At 40.2% G+C, this 27,381-nt stretch overlaps 1 protein-coding gene across 5 annotated transcripts in view; it reads left to right on the forward strand.

Annotated features, from left to right (window-relative positions):
* The window catches only part of TRIM69 (tripartite motif containing 69), a 28,130-nt gene extending 11,664 nt beyond the window's left edge, over positions 1–16,466 (forward strand). Inside the window, exons 2-7 of one of the 5 annotated variants that reach the window (XM_050799670.1) lie at positions 1,779–2,252; positions 3,247–3,342; positions 5,514–5,747; positions 6,529–6,551; positions 6,637–6,761; positions 15,868–16,466. In XM_050799670.1, the coding sequence (XP_050655627.1) occupies positions 1,779–2,252; positions 3,247–3,342; positions 5,514–5,747; positions 6,529–6,551; positions 6,637–6,761; positions 15,868–16,409 (1,494 nt within the window). In that variant the 3' untranslated portion in view covers positions 16,410–16,466. Of the gene's footprint in view, positions 1–1,778; positions 2,253–3,246; positions 3,343–5,505; positions 5,748–6,528; positions 6,552–6,636; positions 6,762–7,275; positions 7,322–15,867 lie in introns of those variants that run through there. The other 4 variants (XM_050799672.1, XM_050799673.1, XM_050799674.1 and 1 more) reach the window with 4 other exon arrangements.
* Positions 16,467–27,381: the final 10,915 nt, after the last annotated feature.

Here is a 27,381-nt window from a genome sequence, read left to right on the forward strand (position 1 = left end):
GTTCTAAGGTGAGTCTCCTGTAGATAGCCTACAGTTGGTTCATATTATTTTTATTTATTTATTTTTTTGAGACGGAGTCTCGCTGTGTCGCCCAGGCTGGAGTGCAGTGGCCAGATCTCAGCTCATTGCAAGCTCCGCCTCCCGGGTTTTTACGCCATTCTCCTGCCTCAGCCTCCCGAGTAGCTGGGACTACAGGCGCCCGCCACCGAGCCCGGCTAGTTTTTTGTATTTTTTAGCAGAGACGGGGTTTCACCGTGTTAGCCAGGATGGTCTCGAAATCCTGACCTCGTGATCCGCCCGTCTTGGCCTCCCAAAGTGCTGGGATTACAGGCTTGAGCCACCGCGCCCGGCCGGTTCATATTATTTTTATCCATTTTCCTAATCTCTGCCTTTCAGTCAGAAGTTAATCTATTTCATCTAAAGTAATTACTGATAAGGAAAGACTTACCTATGCCATTTTGTTATTTATTTTCTCTATGTGCTTTTTTGTTTCTAAATTCCTTCATTACTTCCCTTTTTTGTGATTAATTGATTTTTTTCTAGCATAACATTTTGATTCCTTTCTCTTTTCTTTTTCTTTATATTGCTTAGTAGTTTTTTCTTTAGTAGTTACCTGAGGGTTATAATTAGTCAACTTTATAATGATCAAGGGTGAATTAATGCCAACTTAGTTTTAATAGTACAAGGCAAAAAATTTTACTATAAAAACTGCTCCTTTTCAGCTCTGTTCTCTCCTTTTTGTTGTTATTATCACAAATTATCTCTTTACACATTGCATATCCATTAACACACATAACTATTGTTTTGTGCGTTTGTCTTTTAAATTGAATAGGGGAAAAAGAGGAGTTAGAAACCAAAAACTGCATTATTGGACTTTACCTATGTAGCTACTTTTTCACTGGTCTCTACTTATTTATATGACTTTGAGGTACTTCCTAGTTTCCTTTCCCGAGTAGTTGGGACCACAGGTATGAGTCACTGCGCCAGCTTCTGTATTTATGTTTCTGAAATGTGTGTGGTTTTTTTTTTTTTTTTTTTTGAGACAGAGTCTTGCTCTGTTGCCCAGGCTGGAGCGCAGTGGCACAATCTCGGCTCACTGAAAGCTCCGCCTCTGGGTTCATGCCATTCTCCTGCCTCGCCTCCTGAGTAGCTGGGACTACAGGCGCCCGCCACCATGCCTGGCTAATTTTTTATATTTTTAGTAGAGACTGGGTTTCACTTGTGTTAGCCAGGATGATCTCGATCTCCTGACCCCATGATCCGCCCACCTTGGCCTCCCAAAGTGCTAGGATTACAGGCGTGAGCCACCGCGCCCGGCCTGAAATGTGTTTTTTAAAAAGGAGTGAAGAGGACCCTGGATGGTTGATAATATAATACTACTGACTGAGAAATCTGATTGATTTTCCAATTCTTCATACATAATTTCTAGAAAACAAAAATAGAATAAAGGTAATAACTAGTAGAGCAGAAGCTGAAAATAAAACTTTCAACAGATACATGGGGAAAGTGGGTAAAGAGAGAGATGTACAACAAAGTACATTTCTTTGACTTAGTACTGTTTCTTCCTCTACTTTGATTCTTCATTAAAGTTTAAATAGCATCATATGCCATAATGTCAGAAAACACTCAATTTACTGGTTCACTTTCAAAGGACAGATTATGTGCTTTTACTTTAGTTGTACCAATTTTCAGCTCCTTTAGGAATGGAGCCCATCATCCTGGAGTGTTAAAATGGGCAAAAAGAAAGATAAACTCATTCTAGCTGTTCTTTTCTAAAGGTATCCTCCAACTCCTCCAACATCGATCCAGGCAACTATGTTGAAATGAACGATTCAATCGCCCACCTACCTTCTAAAGTGGTGATACAAGATATTACTATGGAGCTACACTGCCCACTGTGCAACGATTGGTTCCATGACCCACTGATGCTAAGCTGTGGCCACAACTTCTGTCAAGCCTGTATCCAAGACTTTTGGAGGCTGCAAGCAAAGGAAACATTCTGTCCTGACTGCAAGATGCTATGTCAGTATAGCAACTGTACATTCAACCTTGTACTGGACAAGTTGGTAGAGAAGATTAAAAAGTTACCCCTACTCAAGGGCCATCCACAGTGCCCAGAGCATGGAGAGAACCTGAAACTGTTCAGTAAACCAGATGGGAAACTGATCTGCTTTCAATGCAAGGATGCTCGGTTGTCTGTGGGGCAGTCTAAGGAGTTCCTGCAAATCTCTGATGCTGTCCATTTCTTCACGGTGGGTGAGCCCTGGGCCTTGAACAATCCCTTAGAAAAACTAGGAAAAATATTTTATAGGGCTTCTTCTTTCTTTGAACCCCATCCCTTTATTCAAATGATGATTAGAAAACCCAGACTGCTCAGAAAGTACAACGTATCTTGCAAAGTTCTTTTTCTAGAGTTGCTGCTTATAGGAAAGGAACAGTGGAGGAGCCCTGGCTTACTCCCTCAATTAAATCTGTACCTAAACTCTGCCATGGTAGCACTCTGCTAAACACTGTGTAGAACACGGATATATAAGATATTGCTCTTATTATAAAAAAATTCAAAAATTGGTTAAGTTTAAAATGAAGAAAACAACAGAAACAATGTAAGATAGTCTACTATTAAAAGTTAAATTTTGTCACATTTGTAATTCTTAAGGGTTTAGAATTTCTGAAATGACTAGAGAAAGACGAAATTGTCAGGGGACATATAGTGAAAGAAAGGGAAAGGACTTGAACTGGGAAATCATTTGGATTTGGAAGGGCATAAGGAAGAAACAAGTGTTCCAAGTGAGAACAACACAAGTAAAATTATAGATTCTGAGAATAGCATATAACTAGAGTGGAAAATGTGTAAAGTTCTATTCCTTTCTTCGAACCCCTGTAGCTAGCTATTAAGAGAGAAAAACTAAGTTTTAAGCTGTAATTCTTTTTTTTTTTTTGAGATGGGGGTCTCACTATGTTGCCCAGGCTGGTCTCAAACTCCTAGACCCAAGTGATCCTCCCATCTCAGTCTCCCAAAGTGCTGAGATTACAGATGTGAGCTGCCACACCTGGCCTCTTTTTTTTTTTTTTTTCTTTTCTTTTCCACAATTCTTGAACGAGACAAAAACTATGATACAAGGGAAGGGGAAGATTTTTGCAGCAAGAGCTTGCTTTTTTCTTGCACACTGGGGCCTTGGGGAAGATGTCGTTTATGGTCCTTCATCTCCTGAGTCAGTGTGGGTTAATTCTATTTGGTATTCCCAGGAGGAGCTTGCCATCCAACAGGGTCAACTGGAGACAACTCTGAAGGAGCTTCAGTCCCTGAGGAACATGCAGAAGGAAGCTATTGCTGCTCACAAGGTGAGGAGCAAGAAAGAGGGGTTATGAGATAGAACTGGAACACACCCTCCATGTAACTTCAGCTATGGGTACAAAGGTGCCTAACACATATTATCAACACACTAAATGGTACCTAGGCTATAGAATTGGAAAACTGAGACTGTAGGGTGGAAAGGAATATGGTGGTGGAGTAGGTTCCTAATAGCTGACCAACAGAGCAGATAAACCTTTCCCCTAATATGCTGATCTTTTTGATGGTTCAGTCACCAGGTGACTGTTGTGGGATTGAAATGTGTCTGGTCTTTGGCTTTATCTATGGCAAAAAAAAAAAAGGAATTCATCAAAAAAAAAAAATCAATCACTAAAGATTGCTATGTCCAAAGAAATACCTTTATTTCCTTTGAGTTTATAACCAGACACCTCTGGACTAGGTCTCCAAGGTTGTAAGCTTTTTCCATCTGATTTGATCTTTCTTAGCTTCCTCCAAACTAAATAAAGCTATTGTCTTCACTTTCAACTTCATAGACACTCTAGGACAACATTAATGGCTAGAGATCTGGCAAAGCAGCCCCTAGGCTGGGGGTGCTGAATTGGACGTTCTGTTTCTTTATTCATTATTCTATGGAGAAGAGCCTTCTCAGGTATTTGGCATCTGGAAGAAAAAATATGTAGACTCAGGGAAAGAAGATGGATATATGGAAGTAATGGTGTCTCCAGAAAATCTTGTTCCTGTTGTAAAAGTTCCTATTGGTGTGAGCGTTCATTCATTCATTTAACAACTATTTATTGAGTGGGTCATAATACTAGATATTGGGGATGGGAGACAGCTGTTAATTAAACAGTCCCAACAGTAATAATAAAATAACAACTGTGATAAGTACTATAAATGAAAGTATAGGGTATGATGATAGCATATAAATGGAGAACATAATCTAGACTGGGGGGGAGTTGTGTTCTCTGAAGAAGTCACTTATTAAAAATTGAGAATTGAAGGATAAGTAACTCACCCAAGTGAACTGGGTGAGTGGGAATATGAAGGAGATGGCCTGGAGAAGAATGTTCTAGGAATAGAAAACAGCATATGGAAAAGTCCTGAGACAGAAAGTTAGCTCCTATGTTAAACAGAGAAAAGGCCAATAAACCTGTAACATGCTAAGCAAGATGATATTGAAGAGGTGGATATGGGCTTACTGTAACCTCAAACTCTTGGGCTCAAGAAATCTTCCCACCTCAGCCTCCTGAGTATCTGGGACTAGTTTGCCACACCTGGCTAATTATTTTATTTTTGGAGAGACTGGGTCTCACTATGTTGCCCAGTCTTGAACTCCTGTTCTAAGCAATCCTCCCCGCTTGGCCTCCATAAGTGTTGTAATTACAGGTATGAGCCACTGTGCCCAGCCAAGACTATCTTAAGGGTGCAATAATAATTATGGACCATGGAATCCAAGCTAGATAAGAGAGGACATGAAGGTAGAAATTCCTGAATAGAAATGGAGGGATCGGTGAATAGGAGGTTTCAATGAGATCCAATAATTGTTGCAATAGGAGTGTCTGAGTGGGCCTGGTGCATAAAAAGTTATTTTGGAGATGATGCAATTGCTGGGGGTGATGAAATCCTAGGTGAGACTATAGGAATGAATCAATAAATGTGGAAATCACTAGACATGAGGAGAATGAGGAACTGAGAAGCCAGGATGTCAAATAGTTTACCTGTGAGGATGTTGAGTTCACTCAAGGAAAAAGATGCAAGTGTAACAGTGGCATTCCCCAAGTTCTGATTTCTGGATAAGGACAGTTCTTCCAGCCTCCCAATACCCCCAGTCTAACAGTACCACTTGGAAGCTTTTGGTTTACCAATCTAGGAGGGTATTATCATTCATTCTAGAATGTTTGATTAACTCCACAGTCTTATTTAATATGGCATTGGTTACCATCTGAGTACTGCAATAGGAGTCACTTTTGGAAAAGAGGTCACTTTTGCCTATTTCATCCTGAACTACTCAATTAGTTGGAAAAGGAATAAGTCTCCCAAAGGACTCATTTTAGTATGGTTGAATTTGATATTCAGTAGCCATTTGTATACATTTTTCTGTGATGGTATTTCCCAAGTGTGTGAGTGTTGGTGGTGTGGGTCTCCATCCCCAAGCACTAGTCTCTGTAATAACTATGGTGATAATCATGGAGGTTTCCAGGAAAACAAGCTACATCTGCAGCAACATGTGTCCATGGAGTTTCTAAAGCTGCATCAGTTCCTGCACAGCAAAGAAAAGGACATTTTAACTGAGCTCCGGGAAGAGGGGAAAGCCTTGAATGAGGAGATGGAGCTGAATCTGAGCCAGCTTCAGGAGCAATGTCTCTTAGCCAAGGATATGTTGGTGAGCATTCAGGCAAAGACGGAACAACAGAACTCCTTCGACTTTCTCAAAGTGAGAATCCACACCAATATGATTATGGGTACCTTCCTACCTAGAGGGGGGAAGAGGTTTGGAAAGAATACAGAAGTGGCTTTTCACATCCAGGGAAAACAAAACAAAACAAAACAGTTAAGTAGTGCTTTTAAGTTTCTCTGGAAGAAAAGGAGGAGGCTACTTCAGCTATATGCACAGCAGAAAGCTTTACTTTCATCCTCTTAGGAAATAAGATTTAAAAATTCCATTATTAATAGTATATATTAATGGCTTAATATTTTTCCATAAAGAGCTTGACGCTTTATTTCTCAAAAATAAAAAATTTGCAGCATGAGTTGTATCTTTGGCTCTCAGCAATCATAAGTTGACCTGTCTGAAAAGCTGTTTTCTAACCTTTGCTTTCTTAAGCTTCACCTCTAAAGAGGCGTTGGTTACCATCTCAGCACTCAGAAGTTTAATTAGCTACAGTAAGGAAAAGTGGCCTTGGGACTGGGATACCTACTGTGTTTTCCTTCTGAGACTATTTGAAAGTATAGGTAAAGATAGCTTAACCTTAAGTATTGTCTTATTGGCTTCTGCCTTGCTCCCTGTAGAAGGGAACTCTGGAAGGAGCAAAAGATCAGTTTAACCTGGGTTAGGATAAGGGATGAAGATTAGAAAAAGTGTATGAAGGATGAAAGAAGTTGGTAGAGACGAGTTGGGGACATCTGCACAAATTCTGGTGGTGGCTGGTATCACCAAAGAAATTTTGGGAGTTGATGAACAGGCATCTGACGTCTCTCTTTCTCCTTTCTTCTAGGACATCACAACTCTCTTAGATAGGTAAGTGTTTCCCTATGGTACTCTTAATATCATTCCCTGAGTCTCTGGAGGATGTCTAAGGATAAATGATTTATGTCCCCTGCAGCTTGGAGCAAGGAATGAGGGTGCTGGCAACCAGAGAGCTTATTTCCAGAAAGCTGAACCCTGGCCAGTACAAAGGTCCTATCCAGTACATGGTATGGAGGGAAATGCAGGACACTCTCTGTCCAGGTATCAGTGGGTAGTAACTATTGGTTCTTGAGGCTCCTAATCTATGTTTAATCTGTGGGACCTCTACTGTGGCCCTAATTAGGTTTTTATAGTCTGGGATAGGGAAGGGGTACAGTTTGGCCAAAAGGAGGCTAGTTGGTGTGACTGAATTTCTTCTAGTGCCATGACCTAAGAATTTATGACTTTGTGCTCGTAAATAGATATGAGTTTGTTATCAGGATTACTCATTAGCCTATGATTTTGACTGTTTTATGGAATGTGGCAACAGCCAAAATTTTATCTTGTTTTGCTAAATCAGCTATATGAATCCCAGGGGCTTCTCTGCTCTGAAGGAGGAGGAGGTTTCTGTACATACTCTTTGTATGCACACTGGGTCTTTATAGTTTCTCTTGTACTTGGTGTTCATAGTGTAGAACATTTTAGAAGATTGTTTAGATCTTCAGTGCTTCAGAAGAAAACCAATAATTTAAATAAACCTACCTAAGAAGGACACTAAGTTTTTGTGTTCCTGCAGATACCAAAGGACTGAGCAAGACAAAATAACACACATGGCATTTCAAGAACATCAAATAAAGTTCTAAATAAAAATCTTTATAGAAATAAAATTCTAAACAGAGTTTTTATAGAATTCATAGACTCATTATTATTATTGTTTATGGTTATTGATTTAATGAGAAATCACAAATAAATCCCTGATTTAATGAAAAATCACAAATTTTTCCAGGTAATTGACATTGAAAAAAATCAACTATACTGAGATATAGTTAACATAGAGTAAAATTAACCAATTTTAAGGGCACAATTTGATGAGTTCTGATGTATACATACACTTAGGTAAACATTGCCATAATCAAAATATGGAAGATTTTTATCACTCCCAAAAGTTCCTACATGCCTCTTTACAATCAATTTCTTCCTTCTACTCTCTGCCTTTAACATTCACTGACATGTTTTATTTCACCTTAAATGTGTCTTTTCTAAATTTTTGTCTAAGCGATAGCATACATTATATAGTGTTTTGTATCTGTTTTTTTCACTTAGCACATTTTTTTTGTTTTTAATTTTATTTATTTATTTATTTATTTGAGATGGAGTCTCACTCCATTGCCCAGGCTGGAGTGCAATGGCGCCTTCTCGGTTCACTCCAAACTCCGCCTCCCAGGTTCATGCCATTCTCCTGCCTCAGGCTCTCAAGTAGTAGGGACTACAGGCGCCCGCCACCATACCTGGATAATTTTTTGTATTTTCAGTAGAGATGGGGTTTCACCATGTTAGCCAGGATGGTCTTGATCTCCTGACCTTGTGATCTGCCCACCTCGGCCTCCCAAAGTGCTGGGATTACAGGTGTGAGCCACCACACCCGGCCGCATAATGCTTTTTGAGCGCTTATGTTGTTCCATGTAACAATAATCATGATTATTCATTCAGTTTACTTATTCATGTACCAATTGATGGACATGGGGTAGTCCATGGTAGTTTTATCCATCCTGCAATTAATGAAAATTCATTGCTCTATATCCTTTCCAAAACTTGATATTGTCAATCTTTTTAATTTAAACCATTTTATTGAATGTATAGTAGTATCTCTTTTTTTGGTGGGAGGGTGGGACAGAGTATCACTCTGATGCCCGGGCCAGAGTACAGTGGTGCATCTCAGCTCACTGCAACCTCTGCCTCCGAGGCTCAAGTGATTCTTGTGCCTCAGACTAACGAGTAGCTGGAATTACAGGCGTGCACTGCCATGCCTAGCTAATTTTTGTATTTTTAGTAGAGACGAGGTTTTGCCATGTTGGTCAGGCTGATCTTGAACTCCTGGCCTCAAGTGATCCATCCACCTCAGCCTCCCAAAGTGTTGGAATTACAGGCATGAGCTGTGGTGCCCAGCTGCATATCCCTAATGAGCAACCTTGCTGAGGGTCTTTTCATGTGCTTCCTTGCCATTCATATATTTTTTTGGTTGTGTTCAATCTTTTGTCTATATTTTTATTAAATTGTTTTATTATTAAGTTGTAAAGGATACAAATCCTTTATCAGATATATATTTCTTAAATATTTTCTCTCCATGGCTTGCCTTTTTTTTTTCTTTCTTTTTTTTTTTTTTTTTTTTGAGATGGAGTCTCGCTCTGTCACCCAGGCTCGAGTGTGGTTCGATCTCGGCTCACTGCAAGCTCCGCCTCCCAGGTTCACGCCATTCTCCTGCCTCAGCCTCCTCCTGAATAGCTGGGACTACAGATACCCGCCACCACGCCCGGATAATTTTTTTGCATTTTTAGTAGAGATGTGGTTTTACCATATTAGCCAGGATGGTCTCGATCTCCTGACCTCATGATCCACCCGCCTCGGCCTCCCAAAGTGCTGGGATTACAGGCATGAGCCACCACGCCTGGCCGCTTTTTCATTTTCTAACAGGGTCTTTCAAAGAACAAGCATTTTAAATTTTAATACAGTCCAATTTACCAAGTGAGTCACTGACTGGTCATAAAACTCCTCAAGATGCTGCATGTATTTTGCAGCTCTATTATTTAGGTGAATACACTCTTAAGATTGTTATTATCTTTTGATGCCTCAATCTCACTAAAATTATAAAATGGTCATCTTTATCCCTGTGCAGTGGCACGATCTCAGCTCACTGCAAGCTCCACCTCCCGGGTTCACGCCATTCTCCTGCCTCAGCCTCCCGAGTAGCTGGGACTACAGGCGCCTGCCACCATGCCCGGCTAATTTTTAGTATTTTTATTAGAGGCGAGGTTTCACCGTGTTAGCCAGTATGGTCTCGAACTCCTGACCTCATGATCCGCCTGCCTCGGCCTCCCAAAGTGCTGGGATTACAGGCATGAGCTACCACGCCCGGCCCTGAAGTCTGTTTTGTCTAATACAGTATTATCACTCTGGTTTTCTTTAGATTTGTTTCTTTAATCAATCAAAATTATCTGTTTGCACAATACATGTTTTCCCATCACCTTACTTTTAACTTGTGTTTTTATATTTTAGGTAGGTTTTATGTAGCAGGCATATAGTTTAGTCTTGCTTTTTTATTCAATCTGACAATCTCTGTCTGTCAATTGAAGTGTTTTGACTATTTACATTTAATGTTATTAGTAAAACTGGGCTTAAATCAACCATTTTGGTTATTTGTTTTTTAACCATACTATCTGGCTTTTCTTCCTTTTTTCCTCTATACCGTCCTTCTTTTGGATTGAGTGCCTTTTAGCTTTCCCTTTCATCTTCTTCTTCTTCTTTTTTTTTTTAAACAGAACCTTGCTGTGTCGCCCAGGCTAGAATGTATAGTGGCCTGATCTCGGTTCACTACAACCTCTGCTTACTGGGTTCAAGGAATCCTCCTACCTCAGCCTCCCCAGTAGTTAGGATGAAGGCATACACCACCATGCCTGGCTAACTTTTTTTATTTGTTTTAAAATTTTTAGTAGAGATGGGGTTTCACCATGTTGGCCAGGGTGGTCTCCAACTCCTGACCTCAAGTGATTCACCTGCCTTGGCCTCCTAAAGTGCTGGGATTACAGGCATAAGCCACTGTGCCTGGTCTCTTTGGCTAATTTTTTTTTTTTTTTTTTGAGACGGAGTCTCGCTCTGTTGCCCAGGCTGGAGTGCGGTGGCGCAATCTCAGCTCATTGCAAGCTCTGCCTCCTGGGCTCATGCCATTCTCCTGCCTTAGCCTCCCGAGTAGCTAGGACTACAGGTGCCCGCCACCATGCTTGGCTAATTTTTTGTATTTTAGTAGAGACGGGGTTTCACTGTGTTAGCCAGGATGGTCTCCATCTCCTGACCTCATGATTCGCCTGCCTCGGCCTCCCAAAGTGTTGGGATTACAGGCGTGAGCCACCGCGCCCGGCCCTCTTTGGCTAATTTTAAGACTTGCTTTTTGTCACTTGCTTCCATCAATTTGATTATATGGGGTCTTGGTGTGATTTTCTTTGTATTTATTCTGATTGTGCTTCATCAAGCTTCTTGGATCTAAGAGTTTATAATTTTCAACAAATTTGGAATAATATCAGCTGGTATTTCTTCAAATACTTTTTTACCAACCCCTTTTCCTTCTCTCCTTCTTGGAGTCTAATTTTACATATTTTAGACAGCTTGATACTGTCAAGTTGTCTCATGTCATCGATATTCAGTCTTTATTTTAGTCTTTTTTTGCCTCACACTTTAAATGGTTTCTATTGTTATTCAAGTTCTCATCTTTTCTTCTGCACAGTCTAATCTTCTCTTAATATTGTTCAAGATATTTTCATTTTATATACATTTCATTTCATCTCTAGAAGTTTCATTTGGGTCTTTTAATATCTTTCCTTTCTCTTCTCACCATGTTCATGCCTTCCTCTACATTCTTAAAAAAATGGAAGACATTTATCCATTTTAGTGTCCTTGTCTGCTAATTCGATCATCATTGTCATTTCTGGGCCTGATTTTATTGTTTGATTGTTCTCCTGACTGAGAGTCATATTTTCCTGCTGCTTTGCTTGGCTAGTAATCTTTTTCTTTTTTTTTTTTTTTTGAGCGCGGAGTCTTGCTCTGCTGCCCAGGCTGGAGTGCAGTGGCTGGATCTCAGCTCACTGCAAGCTCCGCCTCCTGGGCTCATGCCATTCTCCTGCCTCAGCCTCCGGAGTAGCTGGGACTACAGGTACTCGCTACCTCGCCCGGCTAGTTTTTTTGTATTTTTTAGTAGAGACGGGGTTTCACCGTGTTAGCCAGGATGGTCTCGATCTCCTGACCTCATGATCCGCCCGTCTCGGCCTCCCAAAGTGCTGGGATTACAGGCTTGAGCTACTGCGCCCGGCCATCTTTTACTTTTTAATGGGCTTTATTTTTTAGGACACTTTTAGATTTTTTAATTTTACAGAAAAACTGAGAAGATAGTATAGAGTTTTTTATATGCCCCATCCTCAGTTTTCCTTATTATTAACATCTTAGATTTAACATTTTTAACAACTAATGAACCAAAATTGATACATTATTAACTAAAATCCACAGTTCCTTTAGATTTTCTTAGTTTTTACCTAAGTCATTTTTCTGTTTCAGGTTCCCATCTAAGATGCCACATTACACTAAGTTGTCATTTTCTTTAGGCTCCCCTTGGCTGTGACAGTTTCTCAAACTTGCCTTATTTTTTATGACTTAGACAGTTTTGAGGAGTACTGGTCATATATTTTGTAAGGATGCTGCACTATTGCAATTTGTGTGATGTTTTCCTCATAAAATTTGGGTTATGAGTTGGGAGAGGAAGACAGTAGCGTTAAAGTGCCATTGTCATCACGTCATATTAAGTGTTCATACTGTCAACATGATTTATGACTATTGATGTTGACTTTCATCACCTGGCTGAGAAAGTGTCAGGTTTCTCTACTATACTCTTTTTTCCTCCTTCTACACTTGTATGCTTTGGAAGGCAGTCATTGTGCACAGCCCACGCTTAAGGAGTGGGTAGTTATGCTCCCTCTCCCTGAGGGTAGAGTGTTAATGTAAATTATTTGAAATTTTGCTGCCTGGAGATTTGTCTCTTCTGGTTGGTAATTTTTTACTGGATGCCAAATACAATGAATTTCATATTGTTTATACTGATGAATTCATATTGGTGAATTTTATATTTGCTGGATTTTGTTGTAGTTCTTTCAGTTCTATTGAATTTAACTCTGGCATGCAGTTAACATTGTATGAAATCATTTGTTCCTTTTGAGGCTTAAATAAAGCCTTGTTAGAGTGGTTCAAGAACAGCCTTTAATCTAGCGCTTAGTCCATTTTCTAAAGTAATATACCCTTCTGATCACTCTACCTGATGTTGACATATTATGACATTTTTCCATTCTGGTTGGCAAGATTGAAAATTATTCCCAGACTTGTGTGAGCTGCAGAAATCGTTCGGTCTACTGATTTCTGGAGATTCTTTCTCTGGCCTTGACGAGTTTCACTACATGCATGTGCAGATCAGTACTCAGCCACAGCCTTGAGAGAATCCCTTTGTAAATGTTCAGAAGTTTCTGTGAAGTTCCCTCCTCTGTGTTACTCTGCTCAGCAAACTGTAGCGCCTTAGTATGATACAGAGTTTTTCTTCCTGTATACTTTGCTCTGTAAAGCCAAACTTCACTTCTAGCAATCTTTTAAAGTGCATTACTGATTTTTAAATTTTTGGTATAATTTTACATCAAGAAAACCAAATGAGATTTATTTAATACATGACTGTTAATAATGTATTATTTATCTATATACTCTCCCTCTATACAGAGTGGGAAATTGTTTTTCTATGGTAACTGTGGTCAGACCTTTGTAAAATACATTCCATACTTTTTATTTCTAAGTCTTTGCTTATTTTGTAGATCCATATATTCTCCTTTTCTGCCAGGCTTATAAATTAGGCTGTTGCTTTAGAGCAGGAGCTGGCACTTTTTCTGTAAAGGTTTGAAGAGTAAATATTTTAGGCTTTGCAGGTGTATGGTCTTTGTTGCAACTACTTAACTCTGCTCTTGTAGTGAAAAAGAAGCTACAGACAACATATAAATGAATGGTCATAAATGTACTCCAATAAAACTTTACTTACAAAGTAGGCAGTGGGCCAGATTTGACCTGTTGGTTGTAGTCTGCCTATTCTAGCTTAGGGAATTATTCAATTTAAAATATTTGCATGAACAAATGCCCAAACAATGTGGAGTGAACAATACGGGAAAAAAGCATTCTAGGACAAGGGAAGAAACTGTAAGGACCCTGAAGTAGGAATGAACTTCATTATATTCAAGGAACTGCCAAAAGGCAAGGGTGGATGAATCAAAGTAAATGAGGGAGAGTGTGGTAGGAGATGTAGTAGAGAGGTAGGTAAATCATGTGGCTCTTTTTTCCTCTGTAAGGACTCTGGATTTTATCTCAGATGTGGTGGTAAACATACAAGTATGTTGAGCAGGAAAATGGCATGATCTCATTCATGATATGTATAGAATAGGGTGCAGATGGGCAAGAGGGGAAACAGAATAGTAAAAAGCTATTGCAGTAGTTCCAGGCCAGTGATATTTCTGGAAGTAGTCAGAAGTGTTTGGGCACAAGATATATTTTGAAGGTGGAGCTGACAGAACTTTTTGTTATACGAATACAGCATGAGAAGGAAAGAGAGGACAAAAAGCTGACTCATAGGAATCTTCAGAGCCAATGCAGGCTGAACTAGCTAGAGGTGTATCAGAGGCTTAGCAAAGAGAGCAGACTGGGATTCCAAAAGGTTGCTAAAAAGTCTTTATGATACCTCCAAAGAAAACCTAGTCCTCACATCAGAAAGATGAACAACCCAAAGTGAATGGGGATATGTAAGCAGATAGGGATTTAGCCTATATGGAAAAATTTAAGATTCTTAATTCTTCAAAGCCTCTTGTTGGAAAGAGAAGTCCTTGGGATGATGGAAAAGACTCAGGTTTTTCTGAGAAGATAGAGTTAGACTAGAGTTCATGACTAGCCTGGCCAACGTGGTGAAATCCTGTCTCTACTAAAATTACAAAAAAATCACCTGAGTGTGGTGGTGCATGCCTGTAATCCTAGCTACTCGGGAGGCTGAAGCAGGAGAATTGCTTAAATCCAGGAGGCGGAGGTTGCAGTGAGCCAAGGTTGTGCAACTGCACTCCAGCCTGGGGGACAGAGCAAGACTCTATCTCAAAAAATAAAAAAAAAATAAAAAGAGAGAGAGAGAGAGAGAGAAACTAGATTGATTTTGCTTCCAAGGATAAATAAATCCAATAACAACAAATGCATGAATGCATACATATATGTATCTGCGTCCATGGTATGAACACACACAGATATTATGTCTTCTTTATCAAATTTCATGCCAAGGTCCAATGATCTCACATCTGGAATTTGTCTCATCCTCTTACTGGTCAGCTTTCAACTTCTCTTCATTTAGCCTAGATATTCTTTTTTATGCTGCTGCCCTTTGAATTGTCTAAATCAATGCTTGTAAAATTATCTGTGATGAAGGGCCAATTTAAAAAGTCTCAATCTGTCATGGACTGATACTTTTGTAGAATACAATATAAATTACTCAAAAAAGTAAAATTAAAAAGGGAAAGATTACAAAGTACAAGCCCAATTTTGTAATTATTAGATTCAACTAACATACAATTACTGTCAATTTATTATGAATATTTCTAAAAATTTACTCCTAATTTCTATATATCTTTGTCCCAGACTGTTAACCACATGGTATGTGGACCACGTTATGAGTAGCAATGATATAAACCACTCCAGATCTCAAAAATCTCATCATCTGTTAAACAAACACAAACCTCTCACTATTGTCCTCTAAACTCTGTACCAATTAGTTCAGTCTTGCCTGTGTCTAACAGGCAAGCTCTTGTGTTCTTTTCCACACAAGGGACTGTTTTTAATCCATTTATTTCTTTCCCTCTGTTTATTCAAAACATCCTAAATACATCGCATATATATCACAACCGAATACTTACCTTCCTCAGAAAGCTTTTCTAGAACATCCTTACCTAATGTTTACCCCTTTGGCATTTGTATTTTCTTATATTTATTAGTACAGGTTTATATTATTTGTATTGTTTCCTTTAGTGGAGCATAAATTACTTCAGAGTAAACCCGGATTTTTACACTAAATATAAAAATGTCTAGAATATAGTAACATGGATACCCAAACAATAAAAAGCATGTAAGTGGCCAAGTGCGGTGGCTCATGTCTGTAATCTCAGTCCTTTGGGAGGCCGAGGCAGGCGGGTTACTTGAGGCCAGGAGTTCGAGGCCAGTCTGGCCAACATGGTGAAACCCTATCTCTACTAAAAAATTAAAAAGGTTAGCCAGGTGTGGTGGCGCACACCTGTAATCCTGGCTACTTGGGGGGCTGAGGCATGAGAATTTCTTGAGCCTAGGAAGTGGAGGTTGCAGCGAGCTGAGATCGCACCGCTGCACTCCAGCATGGGCAACAGAGTGTCTGTCTCAAAAAAAAAAGAAAAGCATGTAAGTAATTGCTTGCCTGTCTAAGAGTCTATGTGTATGGGGAGATAAAGTACTGTTGAATATGAAACACTATCTTTCACTATGGGAATTTGTGTTTACCCCCTTTTCTCCCATGCTCTGCTTTCTTTTATTTTCTTACTAGGCCTATCTCCACTAACTCTGGACCCTAAAACAGCTCACCCAAATCTGGTGCTCTCCAAAAACCAAACCAGCGTCTGGCATGGTGACATTAAGAAGGTAATGCCTGATGATCCAGAGAGGTTTGACTCAAGTGTGGCTGTGCTGGGCTCAAGAGGCTTCACCTCTGGAAAGTGGTACTGGGAAGTAGAAGTAGCAAAGAAGACAAAATGGACAGTTGGAGTCGTCAGAGAATCCATCATTCGGAAAGGCAGCTGTCCTCTAACTCCTGAGCAAGGATTCTGGCTTTTAAGACTAAGGAACCAAACTGATCTAAAGGCTCTGGATTTGCCTTCTTGCAGTCTGACACTGACTAACAACCTCGACAAAGTGGGCATATACCTGGATTATGAAGGAGGGCAGGTGTCCTTCTACAATGCTAAAACCATGACTCACATATATACCTTCAGTAACACTTTCATAGAGAAACTTTATCCCTACTTCTGCCCCTGCCTTAATGATGGTGGAGAGAATAAAGAACCATTGCACATCTTACATCCACAGTAATGAGTCATACTATTATACAAACTCAGAGTGTTATTAAAGAGGTATTGAAATATTTTACCAGTCTCACTGTCTCACTGGATTCTCTTCTCAATTTACGGGGAACGATGGAATAATGAAAAGAGGATGCACAAATCAAATTCCATTCTTTCAGTATCCTAAATGGATTTCACTGGAGCCTTTCAAGATATGATTCTTCTCTGGGGTCTTTCGTGACACAGGAGCCACTCTTATGAGAGTGATCATCATGCTACTGTTACTGGAGCAAACTGCAACTTGAGTTTGTGATGTTTGGGAACGCTTTTCAAATATGCCCAGAAATTATCATGCTGTCATATTTTCCAGCATAATGACCCCTAGCAGATGAATTTTCAGTAGTTCACTCTTCTTACTATTTAATTATTTTTCGATATACATTTTCATCTTATTTCTTTTTTTAGAACTTACTGCTGTAATTTTATTTTATTTTATTTTTTTGAGACAGAGTCTTGCTGTGTTGCCTAGGCTGGAGTGCAGTGGCATGTTCATGGCTCACTGTAGCCTCAACCTCCTGGGCTCAAGCAATCCTCCTACCTCAGACCCTGAGTAGCTGGGACAATAGGTGCACACCACCACAAGTAGAGATGGGGTTTCACCATGTTGCCCAGGCTTTTCTGGAACTCTTGGGCTTAAGAGATCCTCATGCCTCAGCCTTCCAAAGTGTTGGAATTATAAGTGTGAGCTACCATGCCTGTCCTGTAATTTTAAACCATGCTCCACAGGCTTAAATAAAAAAGTAGGAAATGATCTGGACTAGTTTATAATCTTGCCTTGAATTCTCTCAAGATACATTTTAGTCCAGCAAATCTGTGATTCTTTCCCTTCCTTTCTCAGTTCCATTTCTCTGCTTTATCTATCTGCAGGAGACATGCATATATATGCAGTCTGAGAGATGGGGTCTCATTATGTTGCCTAGGCTAGTCTTGAATTCCTGACCTCAAGCATCCTTCCACCTTGATCTCCCAAAGTTCTAGGATTACAGATGTGAGCCACCACACCCCACCTCCATCTACTTTTGACTACATCCTTTTTCATCATTCCTGCCTATAATTTAAGTAGTATTTTGCATCTTGTTCTCTCCAACATACTCATCCTTGAGCTTGTTCCAAGTCTAAAATTCTCAACATCATTGATCTCAGCAGTACTCTTGATTGATTGTCCCTATTTCCTTTCTTTGGAAGTCCTCATCTAAATGGGCTTTATTCTCGATAGCTGACAGTTTTGGGGGGACTTTTTAGGACCTTCAGCATTGGTCCTCTAAAATTATAATTAGCACAGTTTTTGGTTTTTTTGGGGGGTCAGGGCAAAAACTTAAATGTGTGTATGTGAGAAATAATGCAAATGCTACGGGCAATATTCATGTAGTTTTTTTTTTTTTTTTTTTTTTGAGACGGAGTCTCGCTCTGTCGCCCAGGCTGGAGTGCAGTGGCCGGATCTCAGCTCACTGCAAGCTCCGCCTCCCGGGTTTACTCCATTCTCCTTTCTCAGCCTCCCGAGTAGCTGGGACTACAGGTGCCCGCCACCTCGCCCGGCTAGTTTTTTTGTATTTTTAGTAGAGACGGGGTTTCACCGTGTTAGCCAGGATGGTCTCGATCTCCTGACCTCGTGATCCGCCCGTCTCGGCCTCCCAAAGTGCTGGGATTACAGGCTTGAGCCACCGCGCCCGGCCCATGTAGTTTGTTATATACAATATGCATACATTTACAACTGATTTGGATACACAGCCATAACAGGATTAAGACTACATTTAAGAAATTGTCTTTTTTTTTTTTTATGATTTCACTTCAATCAGAACGTAGTAAGAACATGTTTTGTGCCTGGAATCTTGCTTAATGTCTTAAAGGGTATAAAAGCAGCATAAAAAGAACGGCATGCCAATAGAAAGTAATCTGACTAAAAATTCACTTCTAAGGTATAAAAAGTTACAGCTGAAATATATTATTATTATTTTTTAAGATAAGGTCTTACTCTGTCACCCAGGCTGGAGTACAGTGGCACGAACATGGCTCATTGCAGCCTGGGACTCTTGGGTCCTCCCACCTCAGCCTTTCAAGTAGCTAGGATTATAGGCACAGGCAACTACGCCCAACTAAATTTTTATTTTTAGTCGAGACGAGGTCTCGCTATGTTGCCCAGGTTTGAAATATATTATTCTTAAGATGCAATGGTTCTTAACTCTGAATACACATTAGGTTCATGGAGGAAGCTTTAAAAAAATTTAGATGCCTGGACTCCTGCCAAGACCAATCAAGTAAAGATCTCCAGCAAGTGAAACCCTGCTAGAGTCCCCGTGTACAGTGGCTACAGGCCACTAATTTCTAAAAGCTCTCAGGCGATTCTAATGTGTGGCTGGGGCAGCCAGCCACTGAACTAAAGCAACATGTTTTATTTATGTATTTATTTTTACTTAAAAAATTTTTTTCTACAAGTTATTGGGGTAAAGGTGGTATTTGGTTACATGAGTAAGTTCTTTGGTGGTGATTTGTGAGATTTTGGTGCACCCATCACCTGAGCAGTGTACACTGCATCATATTTGTAGTCTTTTATCCCTCGCCCCCCTCCTACTCTTCCCTCCAAGTCCCCAAAGTCCACTGTATCATTCTTATGCCTTTGCATCCTCATAGCTTAGCTTGCACATATTAGTGAGGACATACAATGTTTGGTTTTCCATTCCTGAGTTACTTCACTTAGAATAACAGTCTACAATCTCATCGAGGTCACTGCAAATGCCGTTAATTCATTCCTTTTTGTGGCTGAGTAGTATTCCAGTGTATAAACATACCACAGTTTCTTTATCCACTCTTTGATTGATGGGCATTTGGGTTGGTTCCATGATTTTGCAATTGTGAATTGTACTGCTATAAACAAGCATGTGAAAGTATCTTTTTCATATAATGATTTCTTTCCCTCTGGGTAGATACCCAGTAGTAGGACTGCTCAATCAAGTAGTTCTACTTTTAGTTCTTTAAGGAATCGCCACACTGTTTTCCACAGTGGTAGTACTAGTTTACTTCCCACCAGCAGTGTAGAAGTGTTCCCTGTTCACTGCATCCATGCCAACATCTACAGTTTTTTGATGTTTTTGAGTATGGTCATTCTTGCAGGAGTAAGGTGGTATCGCATTGTGGTTTTGATTTGCATTTCCCTGACCATTAGTGATGTTGAGCATTTTTTCATATGTTTGTTGTCATTTGTATATCTTCTTTTGAGAATTGTCTATTCATGTTCTTAACCCACTTTTTGATGGGAGTTTGTTTTTTTTTCTTACTGATTTGTTTCAGTTTGTTGTAGATTCTGGATATTAGTCCTTTGTCAGATGTATAGATTGTGAAAATTTTCTCCCACTCTATGGGTTGTCTGTTTACTCTGCTGATTGTTACTTTTGCTGTGCAAAAGCTCTTTAGTTTAATTAAGTCCCAATTATTTATCTTTGCTTTTACTGCATTTGCTTTTGGGTTATTGGTCATGAAATTCTTGCCTAAGCCAATGTCTAGAAGGGTTTTTGCAATGTTATCTTCTAGAATTTTTATGGTTTCAGGTCTTAGATTTAAGTCCTTAATCCATCTTGGTTGATTTTTTTTATAAGGTGAGAGATGAGGATTCATTCTTCTACACGTAGCTAGCCAATTATCCCAGCACCATTTGTTGAAAAGGGTGTCCTTTCTCCACTTTATGTTTTTGTTTGCTTTGTCAAAGATCAGTTGGCTATAAGTATTTGGGTTTATTTCTGGGTTCTCTATTCTGTTCCATTGGTCTATGTGTCTTTTTTTTTTTTTTTTTTTTTTGAGATGGAGTCTCTCTCTGTCTCCCAGCCTGGAGTGCAGTGGCGCAATATCGGCTTGCGGCAAGCTCCACCTCCCGGGTTCATGCCATTCTCCTGCCTCAGCCTCCCGAGTAGCTGTGACTACAGGCGCCCGCCACCACGCCTGGCTATTTTTTTTTGTTTTTTGTTTTTTTTAGTAGAGATGGGGTTTCACCGTGTTAGCCAGGATGGTCTTGATCTCCCGATCTTGTGATCCACCTGCCTCGGCCTCCCAAAGTGCTGGGATTACAAGCATGAGCCACCGTGCCCGGCCTTCACAAATAATTTTAAAATTATTAACATTTCACTCTTGTCATCATGTGCAGGAGAGTAACTAGTCCTCAGTGGAATACAAATTGTTTCTAGCTGAAGTTTTCTTTTCCTGACATCATGCTTGTTCCCGCACATCCATGATATCCAATCAGGGTATCTCAAACAACATTGCACCTGGCAATGGAACTCACTTCAGAGTAAAAGAAAGCAGGTGATGACTAATACCAATGGAATTTACCAGGCTTACTATTACTTAATTAACCAGAAGGAATTAGCCTTACAGACCATACAAAATATTTGCTTTCTCCTTCAGATCATGAAAGTATTAGACTAAAAATCATTTCTAAGATGTAACTCCTCCATTTCCGACCTGGATAAGATGGCAGATTCTTGCCCTCTCTAGTCCTCTCCACAATGCACAATAATAAACATTGCAAAAATAACTCAAGAGACAATGAAAGGGGGAACTCTGAGAGGTAGAAGACGAGGGTGCATCAGTTTGAGATCCCAGGACTGGAGAAGCGACACAGTGTCAGGGTATCCTATGTCCTTCCAACCTACAAAAGAGGTGATCCAGGTCCAGCATTTTCTGATATAAGCCTAGCAACAGAAGGCAGCCCAGGTAAGCTAAGGTCTCCCCAACATTGCATAGGAGTCCACCTATACCACCACCTGAGCCCAGCAAATAGGGTGGATCAGAAGCCCACTTATATATAAGGGGCCTGGGAAGCTTTCTTCTTCTTCTCTGATGGGCCTGAGACTCCCCTCCTCCTTCACTCAGAGACACCATGCAGTCGGAAGGCACCAGAAAGGGAAACACACCAAAAGAAGAGAGCATCAGGACTAACTGAATTTGTTTTGCAGACAATAATGAAAAAGAAAATCCAAAAAGAAATAATTTTTTTGAAAGCATTTACTTTGCAATCGGACACAAGAAGGTCCTGTAGGCATGGACCAAGTCTATACAGCTATAACTCATGGCCTAGAGAGCCCTTGGAATGTACAGCTACAGACAGCTACAGATACCCATATCCTTGCCCCTAGGGACGTCAGGAAAGAGGGTGTCATCTGCCAGACTGTGTGTGACCATGACTCAGGATTACTTCCCTTCAATCCCTTCAGAGACAAAATGAAATGAGGGATAAGTCATCCCTGACTTTGTTTAAAACACAGCACCCTATATAGGTTTTACAAACATCTTATTTTTTATGGCCTTTTTCTGTTATTTCATTTTTAAGAAACCCACCACTCACCTATTCATCCCCTGACAGAAACTTATTCAAAGCTATTAAAAAAGCAGAGAAATACTTCACAACATTGAAGCAAAATAATCTGACTGAACCAAACTTTCATAGGGGAACTGGGGAAAGAGTGAAGAACCAAGCAAAATAGACAAGTCAGGTAAAGTTGTAAAATAGTTTGGTTTTGAATTCTTATTTCTAGAAAGTTTTTGCAAAGTAGCATTATAACTAAGAGATTTTCCTCTAAGTTGCTATAAAAAGTAAAAGTGGGCCCAGATGTCACCAGGGAGAGCTGTCATGAAGGCTCTCCTGCCTCAAGAAACACCTTACCCGTCCCAGAGAATGACTTTGAAAAGAGGTCACTCTCAGAATGTTTACCGAGAGAGAAGGAAGTCAGTACTTCACACTTCTCCTGGATTTGTAATCCCTTGCTCTTCTGCTGGTTTTTAATTTCTATCTGGATGGCCTACTATGAGGCTGCCCTGACCAGATCCTTCCCCAGAACAAGGAGCTTTCAGTAAGTGAGAAGAGAGGAGTGACGAATCGCACTCCACTTTCAGAGTGTCTTGTTATGGAAAATTTTCTTGCATCGCATCCCAGAGAATTAAAATAATTGCACAAATGTTAGAAAAAACTTACGAGAACATTGTAAAAGCATCAGTAGAGCACACATTCATTCATTTCTTTAACAAATAAGAATTGAGCAACTTCTACATGTCAGATATTGTCCTAGCCACAGGAAACACAGCAATAAAAGCAAAAAAAAAATCCTACTGTAGAAGGCTTACATTGGAGTGGGAAGAAACAGACAAATAGTTATCGGCATCTGACCATAAGGTAGGTTAAGGAAGAATAAAGTATATTAAGGGAAGCAGAATTAGGAATATAGGGAACGAGAATACTGTTTTAAATCCTGAAAGATAATCTTTCTGAGGAGGTGACCTTGAGTAGAGACAGAAAGAAATGAGGGGAAAGTATGCACAAATGTGGAAGAAAAGCATTCCAGACAGAGAAAAAGCGCATGGGAACATGCATGTTCATGGAGAGTGAAGAGGGGAGGGTGGATGAAGTGTGTGCTGGCAGTGAGAGCAGGGGTGGTGGGAGCAGCCCACAGAGCACCTATGGCCAATGGAAGGATCAGACTTTCACTGTGTGCAATATAAGAAGCCACTGGAGCATTCTGAACAGAACAGCAACATCGTCTGGTCAATGTTGGGTCATGTGGACTGCTGTTGCAGGATAGGCGGTGGAAGGGGCAAAACTAGTTAGGAGGCTATTGCCTCAGTCAAGACAAAAGATGGGGGTGGCTTGAATCAGGATGGGAGCGTGGAGATGATGAGACATGGTCAGATTCTGAACAAATTTTGAAGGGAGAGCTGACATAATTTGTTGATAAATTGGGTACATGGACTGTGAGTGGGAAATAGGAATCAAGGCTGACCCCAAGGCTGTTGACCCAAAAAGCTGATAGAATTTACTGAAAAGCAAGATACTGCAACAAAAGTAAACCAGAGGTAGGTATGAAGAGAATTAAGAGCTTGATTGGAGATGTATTCAGTTTGAGATGCATGTTACATGCCTAAGTGGAGCTGGCAAGTAGGCAGTTGGACTTCAAAGTTGGACTCTTATGGGAAACGTTAATCGCTGAAGCTACTTTTGGAAGTTATTACCCAGATAGCTGGTACTTGAGCCATGGAAGTGAAGTTTACAAAGACAGAAATCTTCTTGTTAAGGCCCCTTGGATTTCAATAATTTACCAGATTTGTGCAATAGTAGACCAAATAAAAAATAAATAGAACAATAAAAATTTCTGTCTGTAGAGCCTATATAGTCAAAGTAGAAAAGCCTCTGGACCTTTAAGACTTGCAGTTTACTAGCTCTGTTCAAGGAATTCAATGACCACAAAACATGTGTGAGCATATAATATAAGGATGACCAAAGAAGGGAATTTAGACCAAGATCATCAAAAAGTTTTCATAGAATACATCAAAAAGACATCTGATACACACACAAGCACATACACACTAAATTCAAGATAGACAAAGATAGATATAGACTTACCATGGACATTTATACTTAATTATCCATAAAGAATAGAATCAAATTCCATTAATTTTTTTCAATTCTTTTTCTAACTCAAGACTTTCAAACCTCTTCTCTCTTTCGTTGTCCCTTCCTTGCTCATCTCAAATAAAAATCACAATTTATAAGATCACTCTTACCAAACCAAAGAGACTTGGGGGGAACAGTAATTTTTACAAGCTAACTTGGGATCTGTTATCATTTTTAACAGGTGACACTTGATTTCTCACCTGATGTACCAAAGAATGGCAGAACGAAAGCCTCGAGGGAGAAAATGAGATTTTCATAGCTTAAACACTAAAAATAACAGCCCCATAACACTGAATCTCATTATCAAACAGCAAACACTCCCACCTCTCTCGTCAACTGTGGTGTGCACGAGATGCCTTTCAGAAGGCCACACATTCATTTACACTCATGCCTACCCACCATGCCACCCCCATCACAAACAGACACACACACACACCCCACCAGCAATGATGCTGTTACCTCTGGTAAACTTGGAAAACATGTGTCAGAGCTAGAACCTTCTCTTGTCACACCATCATAAATTACTGCCCAGGATATGAGTCTGTGGTTGCAGACCATTTTGTTCCTTATGTGGTGAATTTGGCCAGAGCTGGTGAGAACAATGAATGCAGCTACATGTCCAATGTGCAAGGAGGATATTCAGACCCAGGGTAAATTAGAGAAAGAAAAGACCCCAGCAAGAGGCACGATGCAGCTCACTCAAGCTTTCTCAATCACTGTTTACATCACGTTCACCCATAAAATAGATAATGACAATATTTTCCCACATATTTCTAAGCTGCTGGTCTCTGGGGAAGTCTAAAAGTTCACAGTGGCCTTAAAAATGTGTACCAAATCTTTAGCATACAATAACAGAGATGTGAAATCAGCATTTTATCAATCACTGGATTAGACCTCCCTATGCCCCAGGCAAGGGACTATTTGCAAGGCTACCAAAAAGCAATGAGCCTTGTCCTACTCCACTGTTTTGCCCTTAAATTCTGTTGTCTTTTGGGGAAAGCCTTACCTCTGGAATCTTGTCTTGGAGTATTCTAGAGGGGGAAAAGCCAGCATAGCACTCCACACCACACCAGACTACACAAACTCACCTCCCTCTCCCTACCCCACCAAACCCCTTCTTCAGCGCCTTCGGGAGGGCTGCCTTTCTTATCCTAGCATGGCTTGGAATTAGCAGAATACAGGATTAACACTTTATGTGCTAGGCTTCAAGAACAGTTTCAACATCCATGGGCATGTTAGAGTTTGAAAATGTCTTCATGCCCTTTACCACAGTGAATACGTCCAACAAGACTCTGGGAGAAGCAATATGGGCATTACTCTCCCATTTCATAATTGAGAAGGGAAGGCTCAGAGTTAAGGCAGCACAGAGGCCAAGGTAAGAAAAGGCTGGCAGCAGGATATGACTGGAGGCCCATGAATTGAGGTCCACCTGCAGGAACTATATTCACTCATCTTTCTTTATAGGAAAAGATTCTGGTCTCAGGCAGATCCGACTGCCACTCAGGCAAACCTAATAATTCCTCTAAGCCAATTCACTCATCTATAAAGTTGATTTATTGTACCTGCAAAGGCAATTATGATTAAGGAAAATGGAGAATAGAAAGCACCAGGACCAGGACTGAGCACGTGTTCTGGGGATGTTAGTTTCCTGTGTGTCTCTTCCCCACTCCTTCTGCCCCAGCTTCAATCCTCACAGCACTATTACCATTACTATAATTGTTACTTTGATGTGATTACACCTAACCTGTTCTCTGTGCTTACTACATACCAGCCACCCCTATACTTAATTCTTGCCACAACGCTATGAATTACCACTATTATCCACCTTATTTGAAAGCCTGAAAAAAAAAATGATTGTCAGGACAGTTGTGCAGAATTGAGAATCCTTCTCTGGTCTGAGTCCCATGTCACAATCTCAGCCACTTGGAACACCGCCTGGATGCTCAGGCCTCCTGCTCAGCCCACTTGTTCTCACTAGCTTTGAACGTCTGCCCTCTCCCTCTTCATTCTCATGCCCTGGTCCTCACCTGACCTAAACAACCTTGTAACTAGATTAATAAAACAGCTTGTAGGACCTAGCCCCTGGTGCTATTCACAAGTCTCTCACCTAGGTTTGTTAGATATAATAAAAAAAAATATAGAACTCCCAATTAAATTTGAATTTCAGATAAATAACCATGTTTAAGTATAACTAGGTCCCAAATATTACATGCTATGCTGACTTGCATGAGACATAGTTGTACTAAAAATTATTCATTATTCATCTGAAATTCAAATTTACATTAGTATCCTATATTTTATCTTGATAACCCTAGGCACTTCCCAATCTCTAGTAGACTCTGCTATTCTGTGTGTCCCATGTCCATAAACCCTGCTGTAGTGGTTATTACATTAGTGGATTTTGAAAAATCACACCTCTATTATTCACATCTTACAGAGTTCCCTCCATTTGAATCTCAACGGATTTATGACTTGTGTTAGTAAAACTGCAGTGGCAGTGTCTCTTCTAAGCCTAGGTTTTAGGAAGCCCTAGAAAATAGTGTCGGGGCACGTATATCAGTTATCTATTGCTGCATAACAGTTTCTGATTTTGCACTCTTGTAATCTCTGAACTCTCAAGTAAGAAGTCTCACTACTCTGCTGGAAAGACTATATGTATTACTTTACTTCACAAGGATTTATGAAATGCAAATGAGAATGGGACGATTTAGATCAGCTTCCTCAGAAGTAGAACTCAAGACCAAGATATATATATATCACACATATAGAGATATATATGGACATATATATGTACGTGTGTGTGTATATATATATGACATATGCACGTGTGTGTGTGTGTGTGTATATATATATATGGAGAGAGAGAAAGACCTTGAAATTACATGAAGGAAAACCAAGGAAAGCAGTCAACAGCAAGGCCTAACCTCTGATCCTAATTGAGCTATTTCAGCCACCTCCAGCCATTTGAACCATGGTATCAAGCACGAATGAAGAAACTGGTTTGGGTATTCCAGCCCTAAGAGGCACCAAGTGAAACAGAGATATTCTATCCCGACTGTGCCCTGTACAAATTTCAGACCCTCAGAATCGTGAGAAAGTAACAGTACTTTTTTTTTTTTTTTTTGAGATGGAGTCTCACTCTGTTACCCAGGCTGGAGTGCAATGGCGTGATCCCAGCTCACTGAAACCTCTGCCTTCTGGCTCAACCAATTCACCTGCCTCAGCCTGCCAAATAGCTGGGATTATAGGCATGCGCCACCACGCCCGGCTAATTTATGCATTTTTAGTAGATACAGGGTTTCGCCATGTTGGCCAGGCTAGTCTCGAATGCCTGACCTCGTGATCTGCCCATCTCAGCCTCCCAAAGTGCTGGGATTACAAGTTTTGAGGTAGTTTGTTATGCAGCAATAGATAACTGACACACATGCCCTGGCACTATTTTCTATAAAGCTTTAGGGTTAACATCATAAGCATCTAATTCAATTCAGTTATTACCACAGAAGTCTCA

The sequence above is a fragment of the Macaca thibetana genome, chromosome 7 (assembly GCF_024542745.1).
Source record: "Macaca thibetana thibetana isolate TM-01 chromosome 7, ASM2454274v1, whole genome shotgun sequence".
Taxonomy (NCBI): Eukaryota; Metazoa; Chordata; class Mammalia; order Primates; family Cercopithecidae; genus Macaca; species Macaca thibetana.